Here is a 20218-nt window from a genome sequence, read left to right on the forward strand (position 1 = left end):
ATGGATGGAGAGCAGGTTACCTTCTTTCTTCCAGACACCAGCTCCTCTGCCGGGCTCGTCCCCACCACACTGTCCCCGAGAAGAGAGAGACCCCCGGACCCGGGACTACCTACCACCCTGCACCGGGGTTCATGGCGTCTACATGCGTTACTACAGCGGACTGACAAGACACTGGACACCCGGGGATCCTGGGCTTCTTCTCCCGAGTCCACGGGCAAAACCACTCGCTCCACGCAGAGGGGGGTGAGGGGGAGCTCTGGAAGGAAGTGCTGAAGTTTGCATTCTTCAACCTGGCACCGGCCTCATACTAAAGTGAGCCGCAGGGAGCCATTAGCCAGGACTGGGAGTCGAGGAGATAAACACTCACCGGTACTGGGAGGGAGATTTCCCCGCAGCCTGGGCTCACAGCGAAGGGTTCCGTGCGGCTCTTCTCTTCCTGATACACAGAGAGAAGCTACCTAGCAACCGTGCGTGCGTGTGCGTGTCTGTGTGTGTGTCTGTGTGTGTGTGTGTGTGTGTGTCGCTGGCCATGGTGCTAAAAAACCACCCTGCTGCTGTCAGTGGGCGTGACCTGCTCAGAGGTCACTGACGTGTCATCCACGTATGATGGGTGTTTCTGTGCCAAAGAATATTAAGTTCTCTCAACTGTTTAGATATTATTTTCAAAAAGCCTCTTTTCCCATTTGCACGACCTGTAAAACTTTTTAATATTACAAAAGTTTGCTCTCAGGCTCTCGAACGCAAAACTTCACAAGTAAAAAATAAATATACTTCAATCATCTCGAGCTGAGTGTATGAAATATTACCTCTAAATGCATTATCTCCTGAATAGATTTGATTGATTAGATTGATATGATAAAACATGTTCCCTGTGAGTTGTTTGCTTGGCTCTCAAGCTGCAAAACTACAAAAAAGTCAACTTTTTCTTCCGATTACATGTGACTTTAAAGGACAGCATCACAATCTGCAAAGTTTAGATTTCTTTTTTATTTACTTTACTGTCAAATATGCTGCTTTTAATTTCATAGGAGAAAACTGAAATTCATGATAACGCGATTCACATGAATAGGATGAAGTGATTAGAATATCAAAAAGTTACTATTGACTAAATTAGTTAATTGTAGTTGATAATTCAATGTGTGTTTGCTACATTAATAAATGAAACCTGCGAAAGATGGTGTTCCAACATTCCAAACCACTTTGAACATGATGTTAGAAGCTGTTGCTTTTGCAGCTTTCATGATTTGTCGTAAACATAATGAATGAGTCGGCATTCTAGAAATCATTTCTGTGGATGTAGAGGCAACAAAGGTTATTTTTTTGGCAAAATCTCAAACCCTTCAAATACATTTACATGGTATGCTCCTTTTACACCCATAGTCTTGCAATAAAATGTCTTTCTAATGATACTATCCATTTTCAGTCCCCTTGTTTTTAACTGATACAGTCTAATGTTATCTCAACACCGCATTTCAATAAATATGCATGAGAATAAAACTGGATTTCAATTAAGTGTTGACCTCAATGATAACAATAATGATATTTTTAATATTATCATTAGTAGTAGTCATTTCTTCCGGCTGCTAGCAGACTGTGCAGCAGCACTGCTCTCTGTAAACCACAAGCACACATATATTTAACAAATGTTCAACTATTTTAACATGGTGGTGCAATACTAATTTTCTATATGTGCAATCATGTTACAAGACATACTATGTTCACACTATATATTTGGTTTACATTGTTTATGTTATTTATGTTTTTACATTCCCTTGTGTTAAAATTGTCTGTTTTCTTTCACTGATGTGAATTTTCACTGATTTCAATGTCTCATTCATTGTACTTTATGTTGTCTTGGCAGCAGCAGTTTAACCGAGATATATTTTAGAAACCAGTCATCACTATGCATTGCTTAGACTAATATATTTATTCACGCGACTCAACAACATAAACACAATCCACTTTTACCTATAACACAAGGAATGCGTGAGAACTCAATACGTTCGACCGGTACGTGAAGGCAGCATTCCGCGACTGTTTCCTACGTGTTTTCTCTAGCGCCTGTGAACGCAGCAGCGGACGACAGCAGGCAGAGGTGAAAAGTCTGGATCATGTTTTCATTCCCGCGGAGCAGCACTTGAACCACAGAGGACATCGGGGATACAGAGCTCACAGGGAGGGACAGCAGAGCACGTCGAGCCTCGTCTTCTGTCCCCGGAGAGACGACATTAATGTTGCTCTCCGACAGCCGGCTAGCTCGGGCTGAAATTTGTTAGCTAGCTAACGGAGGAGGAGGAGAAGGAGGAGGAGGAGGAGGAGGAGGACCCTGCTGCTGTCAGCCCACCGCCGCCACCATCATCGCTCCCAGCCAGCTGTGCATCGCCCAGTCCAAATAACATGGGAAACACAGCCACTGCCAAGAAAGGCAATGAACAGGAAAGCGGTAAGCACCCGGCAGGAAAGAGCCACCCACCCACCCACCCACCCAGCTAGCTAGCTAGTCAGACAGCCATGTAGTGTTAGCTTCTTGCTAGGGGTTTATTATGAAGTCAGAGGAGAGCAACCTTTAGCAGCTGTTGTCCAGGGCTAGCAGAGACAGCTCGGTGCTAATGCGCTGCAGAGGAGAACCATCTTTGGTAAGGGACAGTTCACAAGGTGTGCTGTCTCCCTCCTCCTGATCCCTGCCTCCGGATCTCACTGGGTAACGGTGCCACGGATAGAGATGTGCAAAATGACAGCATCGCCATATCCTGTTTCCAAATCCTCTACTTAGCCAGATGAAGGCTTTTTTTTTAATTGCAATATATTTGTCCTGCAGTGTAAGGGTTGAGTTATCAGAGCACCATATCTGATTGAGTTGCCTGGAGCCAGACGACATGAGCAAACATGGGTCTGTGCTCAAGCTGCAGAGCCAGGCCCGGGCACAGGCACCAACAGGTACCTGATACCGTTCAAGATAAGGTTAACACAGAGAGGCTCAAACCTCACACATATGTGGAGGTTTCTTTATTCTGGTTTTGATTAATGTTCCCAACAAGGGCTACAGAACGACCGGCCATAGTTTCCACTCTACTGGTTCACTCCAATGTGTCAAGTCAGCAGCTGTCAACAGGTTTACTGTAAATTTCAAATATTGTGCCTCGAGCACAGCTTTCTTTCAGTGGTTCTCTGTTGTTGATGCTATAACATGGAGGGGAAGGCAGCTCCTCTTCTGGTCTCCTGCACCTGTTGACCAGGTAGGGCTTGATCCCTTGGAAGCAGCAGTAGCCGGAGGGCCCTCTGTGCGTTGTGGTGTTTTGTGTCAAGTCCTAACCCAGGCTAATCCACTGAACTGTACCGAGGTTAGTGTCTGTCTGAGGAGCTGGTCTCGACCGGCTTGCTGATTGGCAGTGGTCCACACAGCCTGAGCCGTGTGTGACTCCAGCCACCTGTCTGATGCAAACAGCAAGATACAGGAATGTGTCAACGCAATATTTCTGTCATTTAGATTTGTTTGTTTTTCGATGCCGGACGCCTCGGTTGCCAGTGGAACCGGTGTGCAGCTCAAGAGTCAGTTTGTCAGGGTGACTTTAATCTCTCTGAAGAACTGCATTGTTAAAGTCAACCACCAGAGTGCATGATAACCTGGTGATAAGTTCTCTCTCTCTCAGTCAGTGGGTGTTGCAGGCCCACCAGTTTCCTTATCTACACTCTGAATGCATCCCACTTCGGCAGTGGTGCCATAACTAGACTTTCCTTTTTTCAGTGCCTTGCTATCTTTGTATGCTTTTGTCAAAACATTTCCACCAATAGCACCGGAGAGCAATAAATATCAGATGACACAGCACAGGACACGGCAGACTCGCAGCTGGCCACTGAAACTGAAACAGAGGACACGAACAGGAAGCTGAACTTCGTGTGGTTAGCCAAGCAGTTTGCTCTGCACTTGTCTGAATACAGGAAGCTTTAGTGTCAGTCTGAAAACGGTCGCTTTGTCCAGGGAGCCTTTTTCTTTTTGGTTCACACACAAAAAGAAATTTGTCTCAGGATGGCCCAGGGAAAGGAGCAGTCCTTCGCCAGCCGTTTATTTTACAAGTGTCGCAAGAGTAGCCAAGAGCCGAGAGGACCGGAGAGTGATGTGCCTCATATCTCCGAGTTCACCGTCATGTGGGATAAGTTGAGTAAGTGCATTGTTGCTTGAAATGTCTCCGCCAAAATGTATAGCTCTGAGCAGGATGTGTCTCAGCTTGTGTCGGTTCTTGTTTCTTCCTGGTTTCTTGGTACAACTTGAAGTTTGTGTGTTTTTGTTCATTTGGCTTTCACTACATGGTCAGATTTTAAAGCCCAGCCTCAAAACCTATTTATGTAGATTGTGTCCTCACCTTCCCCCTCAGGTTCAGGTAATTGCAGTATTTCCACTCAGCTGTGAGACAAAAGAAAAAACAGCTCAGGTTGCGTCAGACACATTCTTCATTTTAATATCGCCGTCCTGTCATTTTCATCTCCTGTTTTGCCGGTACGAACCGTGTATTTATGTGTGCTTCTTACAATGTATTTTCTATCGCTGTTATGTGTTTTGTGACAGATGCATGTAGTTAAACATTATTTATTTAAATCTTTTTCTATTTGATTCAGAGTAGCAGTAGTAACAGCAGTTTAGAAACACCTCTTGCTATTGATTTATGGAAGAAATATATCTTTAAAACAATATAATATTTCTCTAGAGTAATTTAACATCTGTCTGGTCTAAGGGAGCCTAATGTTGTGTCATGTTGTTGCGTGTTGCATTCAACACATTTGACTGTCTAATGTTCTTCACTTCATAAATGTTTCTTCCTCTCTTTCTCTTCTCCATCATTTCCATCCATGTGGGTGAATGTTCCTGCAAACCCTTGGTGAACTGTAGAGACTTTTGGTATGCTCATTTTTCCATGAGTTGTCCTAAATCACAGAGAGAATGATTGTTCCGCAGCTTATGTCCACAAGGCTTTTTACTATTGCTATTTAAATATCTGAATATATCACTTTAATCTACTGCTAGCCCTTTAAATACACATATTACAGCCTAAGGATGCATTTATATCAACAACATAATATCAAATTTGACCAAGCAACTTGACCTTAATAGACACCTGCGATGACTCTGTGACTTTAGACGCCTCATGTCTGCTGTGACTTTTACAATCTACTGTTTTTCTTATGCCTGCACTCTTCTGTATTTAGTCTTCTCTCTCCGCCTATTTCTATTATTATTACCTCCCTGTTTACTCCCACCCACTCTGAAAGAGATGCAGAATCGCTTGAGTTTGAATTGACAAGTTCCATAAAGTTCAAAAGAGCTCTTTGCATCACTTTATGAATTACACTTTCCTTGCTTAGGTGTGAAGTTTTGAGTTTGGAGATTTTGTTTTGTCAAGTACCGTCCTGCCGTCACAGTACTTGACATTTGCCTGACCTTATAGTGCATTTGTTCCCCTGAACCTCTGAATTTCCTGTGTTTAGTTTCCTCAAGATGTTAACTGCCCTAGTTTGTGATTTGCTTGAGCGTGTTAACCTGACCTGGTGTCAGCACCTTAATGCTGATTGTTTCATGACACTTCTCTCTTGTTCTTGCAGTGAAAGAGTTCTTAGCTAAAGCCAAAGAAGATTTTTTAAAGAAATGGGAGTGTCCAGCACAGGTAAACTGTTCCTTCCAAGTATTTTATATCTCTTTATACTATTAATCTTGACTCAACTGTTTATGTATGAAGCGCACACTTGTTTTTGTTGAAAATGGCTCAGGTTTTGTTGGCATGAATGCTTATAGTGAAATTGTTAGTAAAAGGTATTTACTGTTTACAAAATGTTATAGGAATATCATCTATAAGTGCTCTTAGCATTCTGAACTTTCCGGCAGAGTTGAATTATTTGAGTCTTCAGTTTGTTGTGTCATTTCCACTGTGTTTCCACAGAGCACAACTGGCCTGGATGACTTTGATAGATTTAAGACTTTGGGCACAGGCTCATTTGGGCGAGTTATGCTCGTCAAACATAAAGCAACAAACCAGTTCTACGCCATGAAGATCTTGGACAAACAGAAAGTAAGTACACGTTTCTAAAGATTCACGGTTTACCCATCTCATGAGAACTACCGTTGTTTATTCGTGTGGTGACAGTGAGAAGCAAACTCTGTCATTACATAAATGCTGTGTATGAAAGGAAATGGAACGCTTCCTCTTGTGCACTGCATGCATGCTATCACTGGAAACCTCAGAGGGTTAGGGTTAGCATTATGAGAGTTTCAATCTGTAAATACTGATGTGAAAGTTGTAGGAGGAGGCTGTCGTGTCCTCAGTATGTTGATCGCTTTGCAGTGATCCCTGGTTTTAGAAATTGCTTATGTGTTTCGGTTTCAGCTACACTGCTGAAAGTCTTTCCTGTACAAAGTACATGGCTTCTCAATCCCTGTCCTGTTTTTTTATACTGATTTGTAGGTAACCATTGTTTTCCACCCAGGCCTCTCAATCCAGTATCCAAATGAACTTGCAGAGGCGGGAACGTTGTTAGAGACATATAAGGGTCATTCATCATCACATTTAATATTGTGGTCAGGTGTTATCTCATTGTGCTGTAGTGAAGAGGTGAACTGAATGAGTGACAGGCCGGTGTGTTGAATTTCCTGTCTGTGACTGCTTATGGTGAGACTTCTCTTTTTGATTGTCTGGTAATACGTTGGATGCAGTGCGGTTCAACACCCGACTTTCAGGTTGTTTGTCTGAGCTGAATGCACCAGACAGGCAGACGTTTGTAATAAGATGCAAATAAGTGTCATCAGAGCAGGTTTTAAGTCTCTGCAAGGTGATTTTCACGACTTCCTACGCCGAATGAAAGACTGTAGCTGACAGCAGAGTAGGACGGCCACAAAGCCACACACATACCAATGATCAACAGTACACTATGCCTAACATATACTTGTGTGTCCCTTCTCTTTTCAGGTGGTTAAGTTGAAGCAGATAGAACACACGCTAAATGAAAAAAGAATACTACAGGCCGTCTCCTTCCCCTTCCTTGTCAGATTGGATCACGCTTTTAAGGTACACACAGGCACCCACCACGTACGAGTGCGTTGTGAAAATATAAAGTTTTACATCATTTTGGATCGCTTTCTAATAACAAGAACAAAAAAAAGATAAAAAACTTAAGAGCATTCATTCTGTTCGGTGTGAGCTTCCTGAAATGTTTCTGTCTTCGTTGAACAGGACAACTCAAACCTCTACATGGTGATGGAATATGTTCCTGGGGGAGAGATGTTCTCACACCTCAGACGTATTGGAAGGTTCAGGTAAGGTGTCAAAAGTATAATTACATTTTTTTTAAAGGACCTTAAAAGCCACTGACCGCTAAATAAAGACTCATCAGTAATTCCATGGGTGAAATGCATTCAGACCCAAATCATTTTAAATTGGCTGTACCATGAATAATTGCGTTTGCTTCTTTGCTCAAAAGAGGCTTGTGTTCATATATTTCATCAGTGACTGAGTCTGTGTTTCCCTGTTTCAGTGAAAACCATGCAAGATTTTATGCAGCTCAGATAGTACTCACCTTTGAGTACCTTCACTCCTTAGACCTCATCTACAGAGACTTGAAGCCTGAAAACCTGCTCATAGATCAACATGGGTACATCCAGGTACACAATTCATCTAATAGTTTCTAATAGTAAATAGAGTGAAATTGTGTCATCAACAAGGTCTGTAAACCATTAAGTAGTGAATGCCAAGTAGATATTAATATTTCATTATTCTGCTCCTATAGAATAAATGTACAACGATAAAACAATGTAAAACAAACACAATGAAGTATGGGCTGTACATGTGTGGTACATGTTAAATGTTTCTATTCTGCAGGTCACAGACTTTGGTTTTGCCAAAAGAGTAAAAGGCAGAACCTGGACATTGTGTGGTACTCCTGAGTACCTGGCTCCAGAGATCATCCTCAGCAAGGTGAGCCCTTCTTACCCGGTCATCTTGCTACAGTGCAGTTCACACTTATTGTTTTCCATCATTCGGGCTCAGTAATCCTGCTCTCCAGCTTTCAAATTAAACAATGACTTTCAGCTTCAAAGTTCCTCACACAAGTGTTAAGAATCAAAGCCCTTTTTATGCAGAGTAACATGAGTTGTATCACAGTGTTGACAAAGGCTTAAAGAAGAACGTATGATATGCAACAATGGACGTTGCACTTATGTGATATGTGGTCGAGGTGCCAACTATTTCACTGGACCCCCATCTGTGGGTTGTCCTTGAGTGTCAGTCGAAGAACAGAAAATGTGTAACCGTTCAATCACGTCTGGTCTGGACTGTATGTCTCAGGGCTTTCTGACTAATATTGTTGCTGCCGTCCTGTAATTGAAAATTAATTAAAAAGAACATTCTGTCTCTTCCAGGGCTACAACAAAGCTGTGGACTGGTGGGCACTTGGAGTTCTCATCTATGAGATGGCTGCTGGTTATCCTCCCTTTTTTGCTGATCAGCCTATCCAGATCTATGAGAAAATTGTGTCTGGCAAGGTACAGCGGTTTAGACTTTTGTAGAAAAAAAGCTAATTTAACGCTTGAATTTTAAGGATCAACTTTGCTTCCCCAGTGGTTCTTTGCTGCACACAACTTACTGCAATCCAGCATATAAAAATGAACGTTCTACATTTTCTTCTTGCTGATTCAAAGTTTTTGTCTTTTTCTCAATCTTTCAGGTACGATTCCCCTCTCACTTTAGCTCCGACCTGAAGGACTTGCTGAGAAATCTGCTTCAGGTCGACCTGACAAAGAGATTTGGGAACCTGAAGAATGGCGTGAATGACATCAAAAACCACAAGTGGTTCTCTGCAACAGACTGGATCGCCGTCTACGAGAGAAAGGTAGGTCTTGGTTTTATCGTTGTAAATAATAAGTATCTATGCCAAATAAATATTGCAATGTGCATTTTTTAGGTGGAAGCGCCCTTCTTGCCCAAGTGCAGAGGACCAGGAGACACGAGCAACTTTGACGACTACGAAGAGGAAGACATTCGTGTCTCGCAAACAGAAAAGTGTGCGAAAGAGTTTGCTGAGTTCTAGTGAGTGGTTCCGAAGTCGCATCAGGGCTTGTGTGTTTTGGGATATTTGCACTCTCCCGAGGGTTAGGGTGGAGCCGAGGCCGTCACATGTTCAAAACAAACGCCTCATTCCTTCATACCACACAGCTGAATGAGGTCCTTCTTGCCATGACCCTGCGTGCAGTTAGCACTAACCTATACACAGGCACATTATGCAGCCACCACTCGTGCTGCGACACAAAAATACTAGACCACGTCCTCATCTTTCCTATTCCTATTCCTGTTGTTTTCTGTTTAGCCACTTATGATTATCCTCCCCCTTCCTTAGTTCAAGTCATAATTATTTTTGAAAAACGTGAAAACTGATATTACTCTCAATTTACAAGTGGCACAAAGAGTGATAGATTGTATTAGCTGGTATTGCACATTTTGTAATATAAGCTTTAGGAAAACAGAATGGATTTTATTTGGTTCAAAATTTCAACATTGAAATTTGCCAGACGTCTGTCGTCTGTTACACAGGTGTGTTTTAAAGGTTCATTTTATTATTCATTATTCATAACCACCTCGACATCAACCGTTACTAATCATTCTGGTGTCCGACCACCTACAACCATGTATTTGTGCATATAGAAATATATATATATGATTCATACACTGTTCTTTTAAAGCATGACCAAAATTCAATCAAAGAAAAGTTCTGCAAAGAAAACACTGGGGACTTCCTGAGGTTCGGGCATTTGATTCTTGAAGAGACTGATCAACAGTGACAACAAACTTGTCAGTGCTGTATTAGTTGATCAGCCGTAGCATTGTTTTATTCATATCCGGTCACAGGACATTTCCTTTTTACCTCAGACTAGGTGTGGTATTACATGAATGGAATGACATGATATATTTTTCAGGTACAGATGTTTCACGGGAATGAAACGGATGAAGTTTGGGTGTGAGACTTCACACGACAGCTCATCTGTCTTTGGTACGTTCAAGATGTATGGAGTGCTTCGAAATGGCATTTTTCAATAGCTGAAAGGTCAATAGCTAGATTTTTCATTAGGGTTCGTCTTCGAGGACACAACGCAGTGTTGCTCACATGGGCATATTTCGTTTTTTGATTTTGTTTGTAAAAGCGACCTGTGCTTTAGCGGCAAATTCTCGAACGACATAGTTTAACTTGCCATATTTGATTTATTTTGAGTTCTACTCTTGCATGTTTATTAAGTTTGTACAGCAGTGTCACAACAAGCTAATAGTGTCCTGAAAGTGTTCCTATGTTTTTTGTTGTTCTTCATTTTGTTTCCTTTAAGTTGTTTCACAGCCAGGAGACACTGAGCCATTGGAAAGGTCCTTTTTTTAGTCATATTGTTATGAATAATCCAGTAAAAACAAAACTATGATTTAGTTTTGAAAAAAGCTCTTCCCATGAAATATTAACAACAAATAACAACTATCATATCCTTTTAGTGTTTGTGCATCTTGCTCACTTGGCTGATTTATCTACCTTGTGCAGTTATACTCTAACGATCAAAGGTTTCAGAGCACGTCCATTTCTGCAGCTGTATTTTTACAGTTATTTAAATTAGTATTATTCAATTTGCCGTTGTTTCCGAAATTGAATTGTAGAAGAAATGAAACAATTGGAGATTTTTAAAAGCAAGGAATCATGGATTATCTTTTAAACAAAATGTCTTCTGTCTCACTCATCCCAAACCAGCTCCACAGAGTTTATTCTTTAGACTGTGCTGCTCTTCCATCATTTGAAGCCTCCGATTATTTCCTTCTAATGTTTTGCGCCATTATCTTGCTGAAACTTCAAAGTCTGTCTTCCTTTATATTTCAGCTTCTTCTCACCACTCTGATAGCAATATACAGCACTATGAAATTGACAGGATTGTTTTAACTATGGGCAGTTTACCAGTTGCCTTTTTACCATTTAAGTTTAGTCACCGGACTTGAACTGCTGGAAATGGGGGTGTGTTCTAGAACCTTTGGCCTGTAGTGCTATAGTGTTATTGCGTCATGTTCAAAAGGAAAAAATTGCACACTGTGATGGAGCAATATTAGCTCATTCTTCCTTGCAAAATTGCTCAGGCTGCATCAGTGAGGTTACTGCTCGTTGGTGGACAAAAGCGCTGTAGTCTTGTCTCAGATTTCCAAAGGGAATAAGGTCAATATTCGAATATTTGTTCTTATTGTAAGCCACTCCTGTTACGTTACGGTCTTCACATAGTTGATGTAAACTTTCCCCCCCTTTTGTTTTCTAAACTGCACTCATTTATTCCGACACCTTTCCTGTCCATGCTACCAAAATGTTTGTCCCTTTCTCTGCAAACTCCTCACCAGCTTGACATGTTTGTATTTAAAATGTCTGTACATCGAAGGTTCAATACCTACAATGCCAAGGTGTCCACTTGTTGAACTTCTAGATGTTAGAAAAGCTCTGCTCGTGTGATTCTTTCGATTTCTTTCAGAAGGAAGTTTTGACTCTGCTGTTCTCGGGGGGGGGTCAAGGGGCTGAGGTTATTTCTGCAGGTTGGACGCTCAGGGTTACGGGGAAATCATAAACATTTTTTAGGTACCACCATCTTGTGGTAAACAATAATGCATCGTCAAATGTGTTTCAAATTTTAAGGTTTTGACCATTATTTTATGTGGTGCTTGAGTCTTTGTAGATGAAGAGAAATGCAATTTAATCAAGTTCAACAATCTTGGAGAACCAAATGTGAAAAGGGACAGAACGATTTTTCCAGGTACCCATGTACTGTTTATGGCCGGAATTTCTATTCAATTTTTTTTCATAGATTGAGCACATGATGTGACATTTTATGTAGCTCTGATTTTAATTTCAAAAGGCACAACTCTTTCTTATGTTTTTATTTATATTTAGAGATTTCTAATGAAATAACATTTTAAATGTTTAAACGTGCATAGTTCTCAGTAGACAAGGAGCCTCCAAATGTTTGATTCACAAATGTTATAAACAATGAAAATATTGGATTATTTATTTGTACAACTTTTTTTTTCATTTTCCCTATAAGATTTATAGAACAAAATATTCACAGAAGTAAATGCACACCGCTGCCTCTCATGTCTCCTTAATATGATAAACTTTTAATTTAACTTTTGTTTCCAGGTTTTTTACCTCACCTTTCTTGGTTTATTACTTATGAGATCAGTTTTCATTAAACCGGATGCAACATTATTGCCCTAGTTTAAAGGTTGAGCAGAATGTAATTGCAGAATCATTGGCAGTTCTTTTCTTTTCTTTTTTATTTGGACCTACTTCGATAACTATATCTGGGAATTCAGCATGTTTCAGTCCAAACTGCCCTTGTGTTAATCATCCCAGAGAGTGAGTATAGGAAACCCACAGCTCTTTTCTTCCGTGTCATTTCTCCCCATGTGTGTGATAACGTCATATTTGGTGTAAATGATGGCACTTTCTTCCCTGAGCCACTTCACACTCCTCCCGCTGTTTATGAAGGGAAACCAGTTCATGAGTTCTCCGTCTAGCTGTAGTCACACATGCTGGTGCGGTGTGGGATCATCTGAAATGTGTCAGTATTTAGTTTGTGGAAATATTTTGCACATCATTTACAAGTTTGACACGTTTTTTTGTTTGTTTTTTGTTTGATTTTCCCACCCATATTTACTTGTGTTTGCAAGGGGAGTATACTTTGCTGTAGCAGACTTTATGTAACAGAGGATATGTCACTATAATAAATTCTTTTTATTAAAAAAAATGTGATAAACACTGCTGTGTGTGTGTGTGTGTGTGTGGAATTGGCTGTGGCGGTGAATCCCTCCGAACTACAACTGCTGCAGCTCAACGGGTAAAGAAAACTCCATTCCCCACAATGCCCTGTTGTCATGTGGGCGAAGAAGGCTAAACCGATGAAGAGCTTCCACTTGGTATTACTTGATTAAATCTTGATTTTATCAATTGAATATCGCATTTTTCCGCTCAGTAAAATATCGCAGGCGTTGGGAAACCCCGGGTGGACTGAACCACTCGCACATCCGTCGCTGTCAAGCAGGAATCATCCAATATAAGGTAACTTCAAATTTTGTATTAGCCAAACCAGCTAACTAGCTTAATACGGATCGTGGAGGAGCAGGGATGGAATATTAGCTTGTGACATTTGGCGTGTGGCTGTCTCCTCTGTGTTCCGGGTCGAGCTGTGTGTTCAGATTGTGTTTCTGTCTGTGGCTGCTGGAGCTATGTGTGTCTCTGCCATATTTAATTTAGCTCCTGGTATTCCTCAATGTCTCACGGACCCAGCAGCACTTTACTTTTTACTCTGAAACTGTGTTTTTATCCTTTTTCTATCCTTTTGACTTCGGTTCCGAACAAACAGCGCTGTGCTTCTGTGTCCTCCAGTGGAGACATCCGGGGACCGAGAGACAACGATGGTGTCCTCACTGCCGACTCACTAAGTTCTGCCAGAGAAGACGTCTGATGAGAAATTACTGCAACGTTACAGATCGTAAGAGACGAGAGTACCCGATCAGAGACGAGACGAGTCTGTTGACATCTCGTTCTCTCAGTAAAACTCTGGTTTCGGTTTGATTTCAACCACACATGCTCTTCTCTAGCATCTCATACAGGAAACTGAGTGTGGTTGCTTCTTTAACCAATCTGCTTCTTTGTTGTGAAGCTGTTTACACCTTAGAAACGTGTACACAATGGAAGTATAAAGTCTAAGAAGAAGTTTGTAAACATACTAAATATGTCAGGGTTATGATCAGAGTGGACAATTTAAAAATATCGTTAAGTGATAATATCAATATACTTCTCAGATATATATGGGTGTAATGCTTATGCATTGTTCAAGCACCGTGAGGAGGTGTTACACAAAATCCATCTACATCAGATGTGTAAACGGTCAAATTAATTGTTTGTCATTCTCCGCTCATGAAGAAGAGTTTGAAATCACAACCTTCACTTCAAAATAATGGTTTTAAACTTAAGTATGCATAATTTATGTTGATAATTTGCAATATCGACTGATATGAAAAATGTTTATCTTGATATAATTTGATGCATCAACCAACCCTATTTCACGGGTGCACAACTAAAATCAATCTGTCTGTATCATCCATATTTAGAAAATCAATATATTTTTTTATCTTACAAAACAAAGCATGTCACACATAACAGTCAAGGATACAACATGTATGTTTTGATATTTGATAAATCATAACTTTACCTAAAAATCCTGAAATGTTAATGGTTCAGGCCTCTTGTAAATTAGTATATTGACTTGAGAAGACTGTTCTACACTTCAATATTTTTATAAAAATGTATTGAGGAAATATTTATGGTGGATTGTCCACCAATAAAAATATCATTGAATCAAGTGATTTTATTTTTGAAATAATGTTCAAAATGATTAATTAACTTAATCATTGTTTTAGCATGACTGATGACTTCTCTGTGTGCTTGCATATCTTTCTTTGTTCTACAGCCGGAATGGAAGAAAAGGCAAACGGCTCTGTTGACACCAAAAGGTATTATCTCCATGTGTAGGACATTGTTTATTGACAGATTTGAATGAATGTGTTCAACCACTGTTACCATTCCCTGCACGTTAAGTTGAATCCGTTTCCCCCCCACAGCCCAGTGGAGAACGGCCAGGTGCCGGACCCTGCTAACTGGGGGGTCTCTGATGTCGTCAACTACTTCAAAGCTACGGGGTTTGAGGAACAAGCCACGGCTTTCCAGGATCAGGTTGGTGTGGGCCTCGGCTGCTCTGCTGGACAAATCCGATCACACGATGAAAACCAAGTAGGTTGTCAATCGGTTCTTTCTCTCTGCGCCCGACAGGAAATCGATGGCAAGTCCCTGCTCCTGATGACGCGTAACGACGTCCTGACCGGGCTGTCGATAAAGCTCGGCCCAGCGTTGAAGATCTATGAGTATCACGTGAAGCCGCTGCAGACTCAGCACCTGAAGAGCAACGCGTCGTAGCAGCACCTGCTGTCCCCAGCGACTCACCTCAACGACAATCAACCAGGAGATCACAGGTCAGCTGCCGCGTCACAGACAACTCCCGTCACCGCGGCACCAGAACAGGATTTGAATGCTGTATGTTTTTTATAAGCATGGGCCCCAAAAATGGGTTGAACGTGGAGCTGTTTACCCTTTCAGCCATTCTTATTTCTGCTGCTTGAGGTATGTATTTTATTTGTGAGTGTGAGAAAACATTTGGGGAGGGGGGGGGGTCAGAATTGAATTAATCTGTTTGTTTGAACGTATTTGTACTTAAGATGATATAGTTGAAAACTGTGTCTGTTCTGTGTTTCCTGAACACGTTGATACATGCAGACAGTTATTCTGATGCATCCCAATTTGCCCCAAACTATTTTTTGATGCTGTGACCTGCGCAGCTGAGTCCACAAATTTTTTATTTTCAGGACACAACAAGCCACCTTCTCTATCCAGGCCCGAGGCTCCTTACACAAAAATATTTATGTGTATATATATTCTTATTATTATATTTCCTACCTGTGGTGCTCTCAGCATTTTGTCACAACTGTGTTGAAGTGTGTATGACTAATGTATATGTGCAGCATAACACTGGAGTTTGAATATCTGAAGCAAAGATTTGCAATAAATGGTGCTCTTTTCTCACCAAAGAACAACATCGGATGAACTTTACTTGCCATGGTTTTCTGTTTATTTACTCTCATATTCACATCACACGGTTAAAAGCTTTAATCACGTTTGGGAAATGTTGAGTTGTAATACTGACACAAGTATTTGAACGGGCCTTCATGATGCCACGCTAATGGAAATCTAACATTTTGATGACAGCAGCAGCGTTTTTCTGATCATTGGCGCCTTCACAGCTTTGCTCGCTCTTTCCTGCGAACTGTCCCTGTGATGCTTCCTGCCGGGTTATCCAGGGGAAGAAGTACCTGTTGGGGGGGTAAAGAATACCATATTATCCAATAACTTCATTACCAAACAGCTCAAAGGATTCGCTGTCTTCAAAACTCACTTCGTCTTTGTTGGACAGACCCATTTTGGTCATGTCGATGGTGAAGTAGTGCTTGTTGGGCATGACGATCTCTATTTCATCCACCTGAAAGGCACAATACTTCAATCTACAGCCACAGTTTCCTGAATGAACTTGTATTGAACTGCGGGTGGAGTAGTGTTGAACTTCAAATCTTTGGGCTAATGTTTGTCTGCACTAAGTGAGCGTAGAGCAAACACAGATTCTGTGCAGATCTGTAATTCTTTTCTCTTCTTCGAAAGTAAATGTTTGGAATTTTTGTCATGTACATATTGACTCTGACAGACTTTCACACCGGCTTCTCTCAAATAGCTGTAAATGTGGACGTACCTCAGGAATTCTGTCCAGGACCAGAACCTGTGTCTCATAAAGGGTCTTCTGCACGGACGGTGAGAACTCTCCACAATCGTAGGGTCCAGCAAACCTTTCAATAATTGTCTCCCTCACACACTTCCTACAAGAGAAGTGACGTGATGATCATTCCATGTAGAAAATATGTTATTACACTTTCAGGGTTTTTGATACAGTTGATATTTTGGTTTGAATTATCCGATATTCTGTGCTGTCATGATTACCAACAGCTAAGACATTTTGTCAGTGTTGTGTTCTCCAACACCAGATACTTACCATGCAGCGTCAAAGTTGACATCCTGAATCTTGTTGTAGCGCCACCTAGAGTAGACAGAGGTGCAGAAACACCTGTCTTTGGTGTCTTTCAGAGTAGTGAAGCGATCCTTGAAGAAACCCTCGAAGCCAGACTGGGTGGTTTTCAGCACTGTCATGTTCTTCACCCCGCTGTGAACCACTGGGACACCTGTGGGGGGGCACGGAGCCAGTGAGTATGAATCAGAAACCGCTGTGTACCCCTGAGCAGTAGCAGACTGAGCAGGTAGAGGTGTGTCCCTCTGCTGGGTGGGCGTAGTTATGTGTCTCAGTACCTGGACCACATGTCCAAATATGCACGTATAGGTAATCTGACGTCAGACTAGACAGTTACCTCTGAAAGTAAGAAAAACATCATCCGTCCCCTTGAAGCTTTTTGACAGATGGCAAAGTTCATACATGACAATATGGAAGTCAGCAGAACAATGTAAACAGCAGCTTTACTGTCACATAGCACTGAGAACTTATTAGATTAGATCCTTACTGATTTGGACATAATTTGATAGTAAACTTGATTATAAATGACAAAATGAAAAGAAAATAGAAATGCAACCAAATAAATAGAACTTGACTTAATTGTTTAAATATGTAAACAAATGCACCTAATTTTTCCAAATTTGTTTTTTATTTTGTAAAATAAATGTTTTCTTAGGGTCGATGTTCATCAGTTAACAGGTAGTGACAACCTCGATGCTTAGTATGAGTCCTGCTCAAACTTTCCCTGAACTGCACCTGCCTCATGTACAAGTGCATTTTCTAAAGACACAGCTGAGCCTACAGTTATTTATAGAACAGTGAGGAAGTAAGAAGTGGTAATTTTAGATATCTTCTATTCAAATAATATGTGTGTTTGTGTGCGTGCGTGTGTGTGTGTGTGTTTGTGTGTTTACCATTGAGATCCTGTTCAACATCGCAGAAGCGACAAGCCTCTGGGCAGAAGATAAATGCATGAGCGTGTTCGACTCCATTCTGAGAGGGAGAAAAGAATCTGCGTCTTAGTTTGATGATGAATATTTCAACAGTCTCAGCTGACGATTGTGGTCACAGCTGTGCCCTTAAGAACACCCAGCAGTGAGGTCACTTGGTGCCAGAGCACACCTCCACATCCACTGCAACAAGACAGGAAGGTGCTTGTCTGGAGTTTCTGGAATGACAGCATTCTCAGGAATACTTAAGTTCGCCTTTTAATTGTTTGATTAAACGGCGCTTTACACAATCTGCCATCAGAAAGACGCACATAAGTGTTGATGACTGAATCCTGGCTTTTACCTTCTCTAACCTCCTCCACGGAGCCTCCTCCATGTAAACTTTGGCCCGCAGCACATGGTTGAAAGAGGTAAGGAAATGGTTACAGATGTCCAGGGAGAACTGCTCGATGGTCTTCACCTGCACAGATGCACATATCGTATAAAAAGAAGAGTGAGGGGCTGCAGATTAAAAACGTCTCAGTGTTAGAAAGAAGTTCCTAATTTGACAAAGTATTCATTAATAGAATTTGTTTTCCCTCGATGTTAACGGACCATTGTGTCTTTGAGCTGTGGGTGAACAATTGTCACTTGTAAAGTAGTGAACAACGTTATAAACATTTAACAACCACGTCTTCCACTGTGTCCTGTTCAGAAAACTAAAACTGAAACTAATGTATTAGAAACTAATTTTTATTTCCCTCCTTTCAACTTGTATTAGAGGTGATGGGGTTGTGTCATCGAATGTAACATATATGCACTCTAATTCAACTGTTCTGTGACGAAGTAGGAATCATTTTGTAATTCAAAGTCTAATTTACTCAGTTTATATTAAATTTATTTTAAAAAAATATCAGGAAGTAGATGTAGACGAGAAAAACTGTGTGTGCAACATAACTGTCTGAGGGAGAAGGAGCTCTGTTCTCTGAGGATCTGTGAAACAAAGCTTTAATCCTCAATGTTTGTTTTTATTTTATTTTGTAAACTAATCATATCCATTTTTTATATATAATAATGCATTTTTTAACTAATATTAATAATTTCACAAAATGTGCCCTTTTCACTTCCATTATTCAGCTGTGGATAAATATGGCTGCTTATAACATATTAAATATTGTATGGCTTTTTTCAATTATCACTAACAAACATAATCCTGCTCAGATTTGTTTCATATTTTCACAATTTCCTATTTCTCCTGTATGTTTTTTAATTTCCAGCCACCTTTCCTCTCTCCCCCACATTGAGTCTGGGTATGTTGGATGTTTATCTGTCTGATCGCTCGTTTTGGGAGCTGTTGGGTTTCTTTATATTATTATTATAACAATACTTTTTTATTTTTTTTATTTTTACCTTTTCTTCATTATTATTATTAAGCCTCAATCTTACTATGTAGATGATGAACATTGTGATTTGGAGCTATACAAATAAAATTGAATTGAACATAGCAATTTGCAGGAAGATAAGAGAGATAAAAGATAAGATAAGATAAGAAATAACTTTATTGATCCCACAGCAGCAGACTTGTCAGAAGGAGATAGACAAGACAATTGAAATAAAAAAGACAATCGAATAAAACTTATAGAAAATATGAAAATGTTCATAATATACATCTTTCACTACAGAAATGTATAGAAATGTACTTGAGTAAAGTGCAGTGTCAAAGTGAAACTTCAAGAGCATGTCAAACTGTATTTGTGCATTAGCATAAAGAGATATTGAGATCGACTTATCAATATTGTGACAAGCTGTAGTGCACCAACTCTTTTTTGGGCGACCTACCCCCTTGATCTTGGCCAGGGCGTGGACGGTGTTCTTGATGGTGTCGGTGGGAATGATGTCTGAGTTGTCTCCCACCAGATAATCCTTGCGTGTCTTGAGTGTGATCTCCACATCGGCTTTCAGCTCGATGATGGAGTGGTGGCTCCCCTCTCTCCTGATGACCAGCACCTTCACTGCATTCTTGCCGTAGCCTGTTCGCACAAACTCCACGTTCTGCCCAAACAAGGGGTAGTTTATCACACATGTCAGACAGGCTGCAGATCAGGGGGATGTAAACAGTAAATCACCTGATATTTCAAACTGTTGTTTTACGTAAATAGCTGTACACACACACACACACACACACACACACACACACACACACACACACACACACACACACACACATACTACAATATTTACTGCAATCTTACTGTATTTTTTCAGTTCACTCCGACTAAACATGATTAGTTAGGGTTTGACCCCATGGTCACTGACCCCAAAGATAAGACAAACTCCAGTGCTGAGTCAGTGAAAGTAGCCTCTGATCACCTAAAGATCATATTGACCACGATCTGTCATTAAAGAAGAACAATTTGTCTGTGTCAAACATTACGTTACCTGCTCTGCTGCCATGGTGTCTGCAGTTCCCTCACCTGGCGTTTGTCTGACTCCCTGTTGGAGGAGGTTTTTTGTAGAGAGGGTGGTGCAACATTTGCACTCACGCTATTGGATGTTGTGTTGGGTGGAAAGTAACCAGTTC

The 20218-nt window shown here is 40.8% G+C and overlaps 3 protein-coding genes across 5 annotated transcripts; 2 read left to right on the forward strand and 1 right to left on the reverse strand.

The window, feature by feature from the left end:
* Window positions 1-2119: 2119 nt before the first annotated feature.
* Window positions 2120-12801, forward strand: prkacba (protein kinase, cAMP-dependent, catalytic, beta a). Of its 2 annotated transcripts, none has more exons than XM_061077851.1 (10): window positions 2120-2443; window positions 5596-5657; window positions 5931-6059; window positions 6954-7052; window positions 7218-7300; window positions 7519-7645; window positions 7863-7958; window positions 8402-8524; window positions 8707-8871; window positions 8944-12801. In XM_061077851.1, the coding sequence occupies exons 1-10, from the start codon at window positions 2398-2400 to the stop codon at window positions 9067-9069; spliced, it is 1056 nt and encodes a 351-aa protein (XP_060933834.1). In that variant the 5' UTR covers window positions 2120-2397; the 3' UTR covers window positions 9070-12801. The 2 variants fall into 2 exon arrangements, with proteins under 2 accessions (XP_060933834.1, XP_060933833.1); XM_061077850.1 differs by lacking the exon at window positions 2120-2443 and adding an exon at window positions 3727-4160.
* Window positions 12802-12890: 89 nt separating this feature from the next.
* Window positions 12891-15708, forward strand: samd13 (sterile alpha motif domain containing 13). Of its 2 annotated transcripts, none has more exons than XM_061078634.1 (5): window positions 12891-13101; window positions 13406-13534; window positions 14516-14558; window positions 14667-14778; window positions 14875-15708. In XM_061078634.1, the coding sequence occupies exons 2-5, from the start codon at window positions 13507-13509 to the stop codon at window positions 15016-15018; spliced, it is 327 nt and encodes a 108-aa protein (XP_060934617.1). In that variant the 5' UTR covers window positions 12891-13101; window positions 13406-13506; the 3' UTR covers window positions 15019-15708. The 2 variants fall into 2 exon arrangements, with proteins under 2 accessions (XP_060934617.1, XP_060934616.1); XM_061078633.1 differs by having other exon boundaries at window positions 13429-13534.
* Window positions 15705-20166, reverse strand: uox (urate oxidase). Its single transcript, XM_061078632.1, has 8 exons — window positions 20077-20166; window positions 19477-19689; window positions 18002-18118; window positions 17623-17701; window positions 16697-16883; window positions 16400-16523; window positions 16052-16135; window positions 15705-15968 (listed from the first exon to the last, which is right to left on the reverse strand). Exons 1-8 carry the CDS (start codon window positions 20089-20091, stop codon window positions 15894-15896), a joined length of 894 nt encoding a protein of 297 aa, XP_060934615.1. The 5' UTR covers window positions 20092-20166; the 3' UTR covers window positions 15705-15893.
* Window positions 20167-20218: the final 52 nt, after the last annotated feature.

This window comes from Limanda limanda, chromosome 9, assembly GCF_963576545.1.
Source record: "Limanda limanda chromosome 9, fLimLim1.1, whole genome shotgun sequence".
NCBI lineage: Eukaryota > Metazoa > Chordata > Actinopteri > Pleuronectiformes > Pleuronectidae > Limanda > Limanda limanda.

Coding starts and splice junctions, on each gene's coding strand:
- prkacba (XM_061077850.1), top strand. CDS start 4,028: ATGGCCCAGGGAAAGGAGCAGTCCTTCGCCAGCCGTTTATTTTACAAG. Junction 4,161..5,595: donor CGTCATGTGGGATAAGTTGA/GTAAGTGCATTG, acceptor TTGTTCTTGCAG/TGAAAGAGTTCTTAGCTAAA. Junction 7,959..8,401: donor CAGAGATCATCCTCAGCAAG/GTGAGCCCTTCT, acceptor TGTCTCTTCCAG/GGCTACAACAAAGCTGTGGA.
- samd13 (XM_061078634.1), top strand. CDS start 13,507: ATGAGAAATTACTGCAACGTTACAGATC. Junction 13,535..14,515: donor TTACTGCAACGTTACAGATC/GTAAGAGACGAG, acceptor TTTGTTCTACAG/CCGGAATGGAAGAAAAGGCA. Junction 14,779..14,874: donor CCACGGCTTTCCAGGATCAG/GTTGGTGTGGGC, acceptor TGCGCCCGACAG/GAAATCGATGGCAAGTCCCT.
- uox (XM_061078632.1), bottom strand. Junction 16,136..16,399: donor TCCTGGACAGAATTCCTGAG/GTACGTCCACAT, acceptor TGTGCCTTTCAG/GTGGATGAAATAGAGATCGT. Junction 15,969..16,051: donor GTCTGTCCAACAAAGACGAA/GTGAGTTTTGAA, acceptor CCCCCCCAACAG/GTACTTCTTCCCCTGGATAA.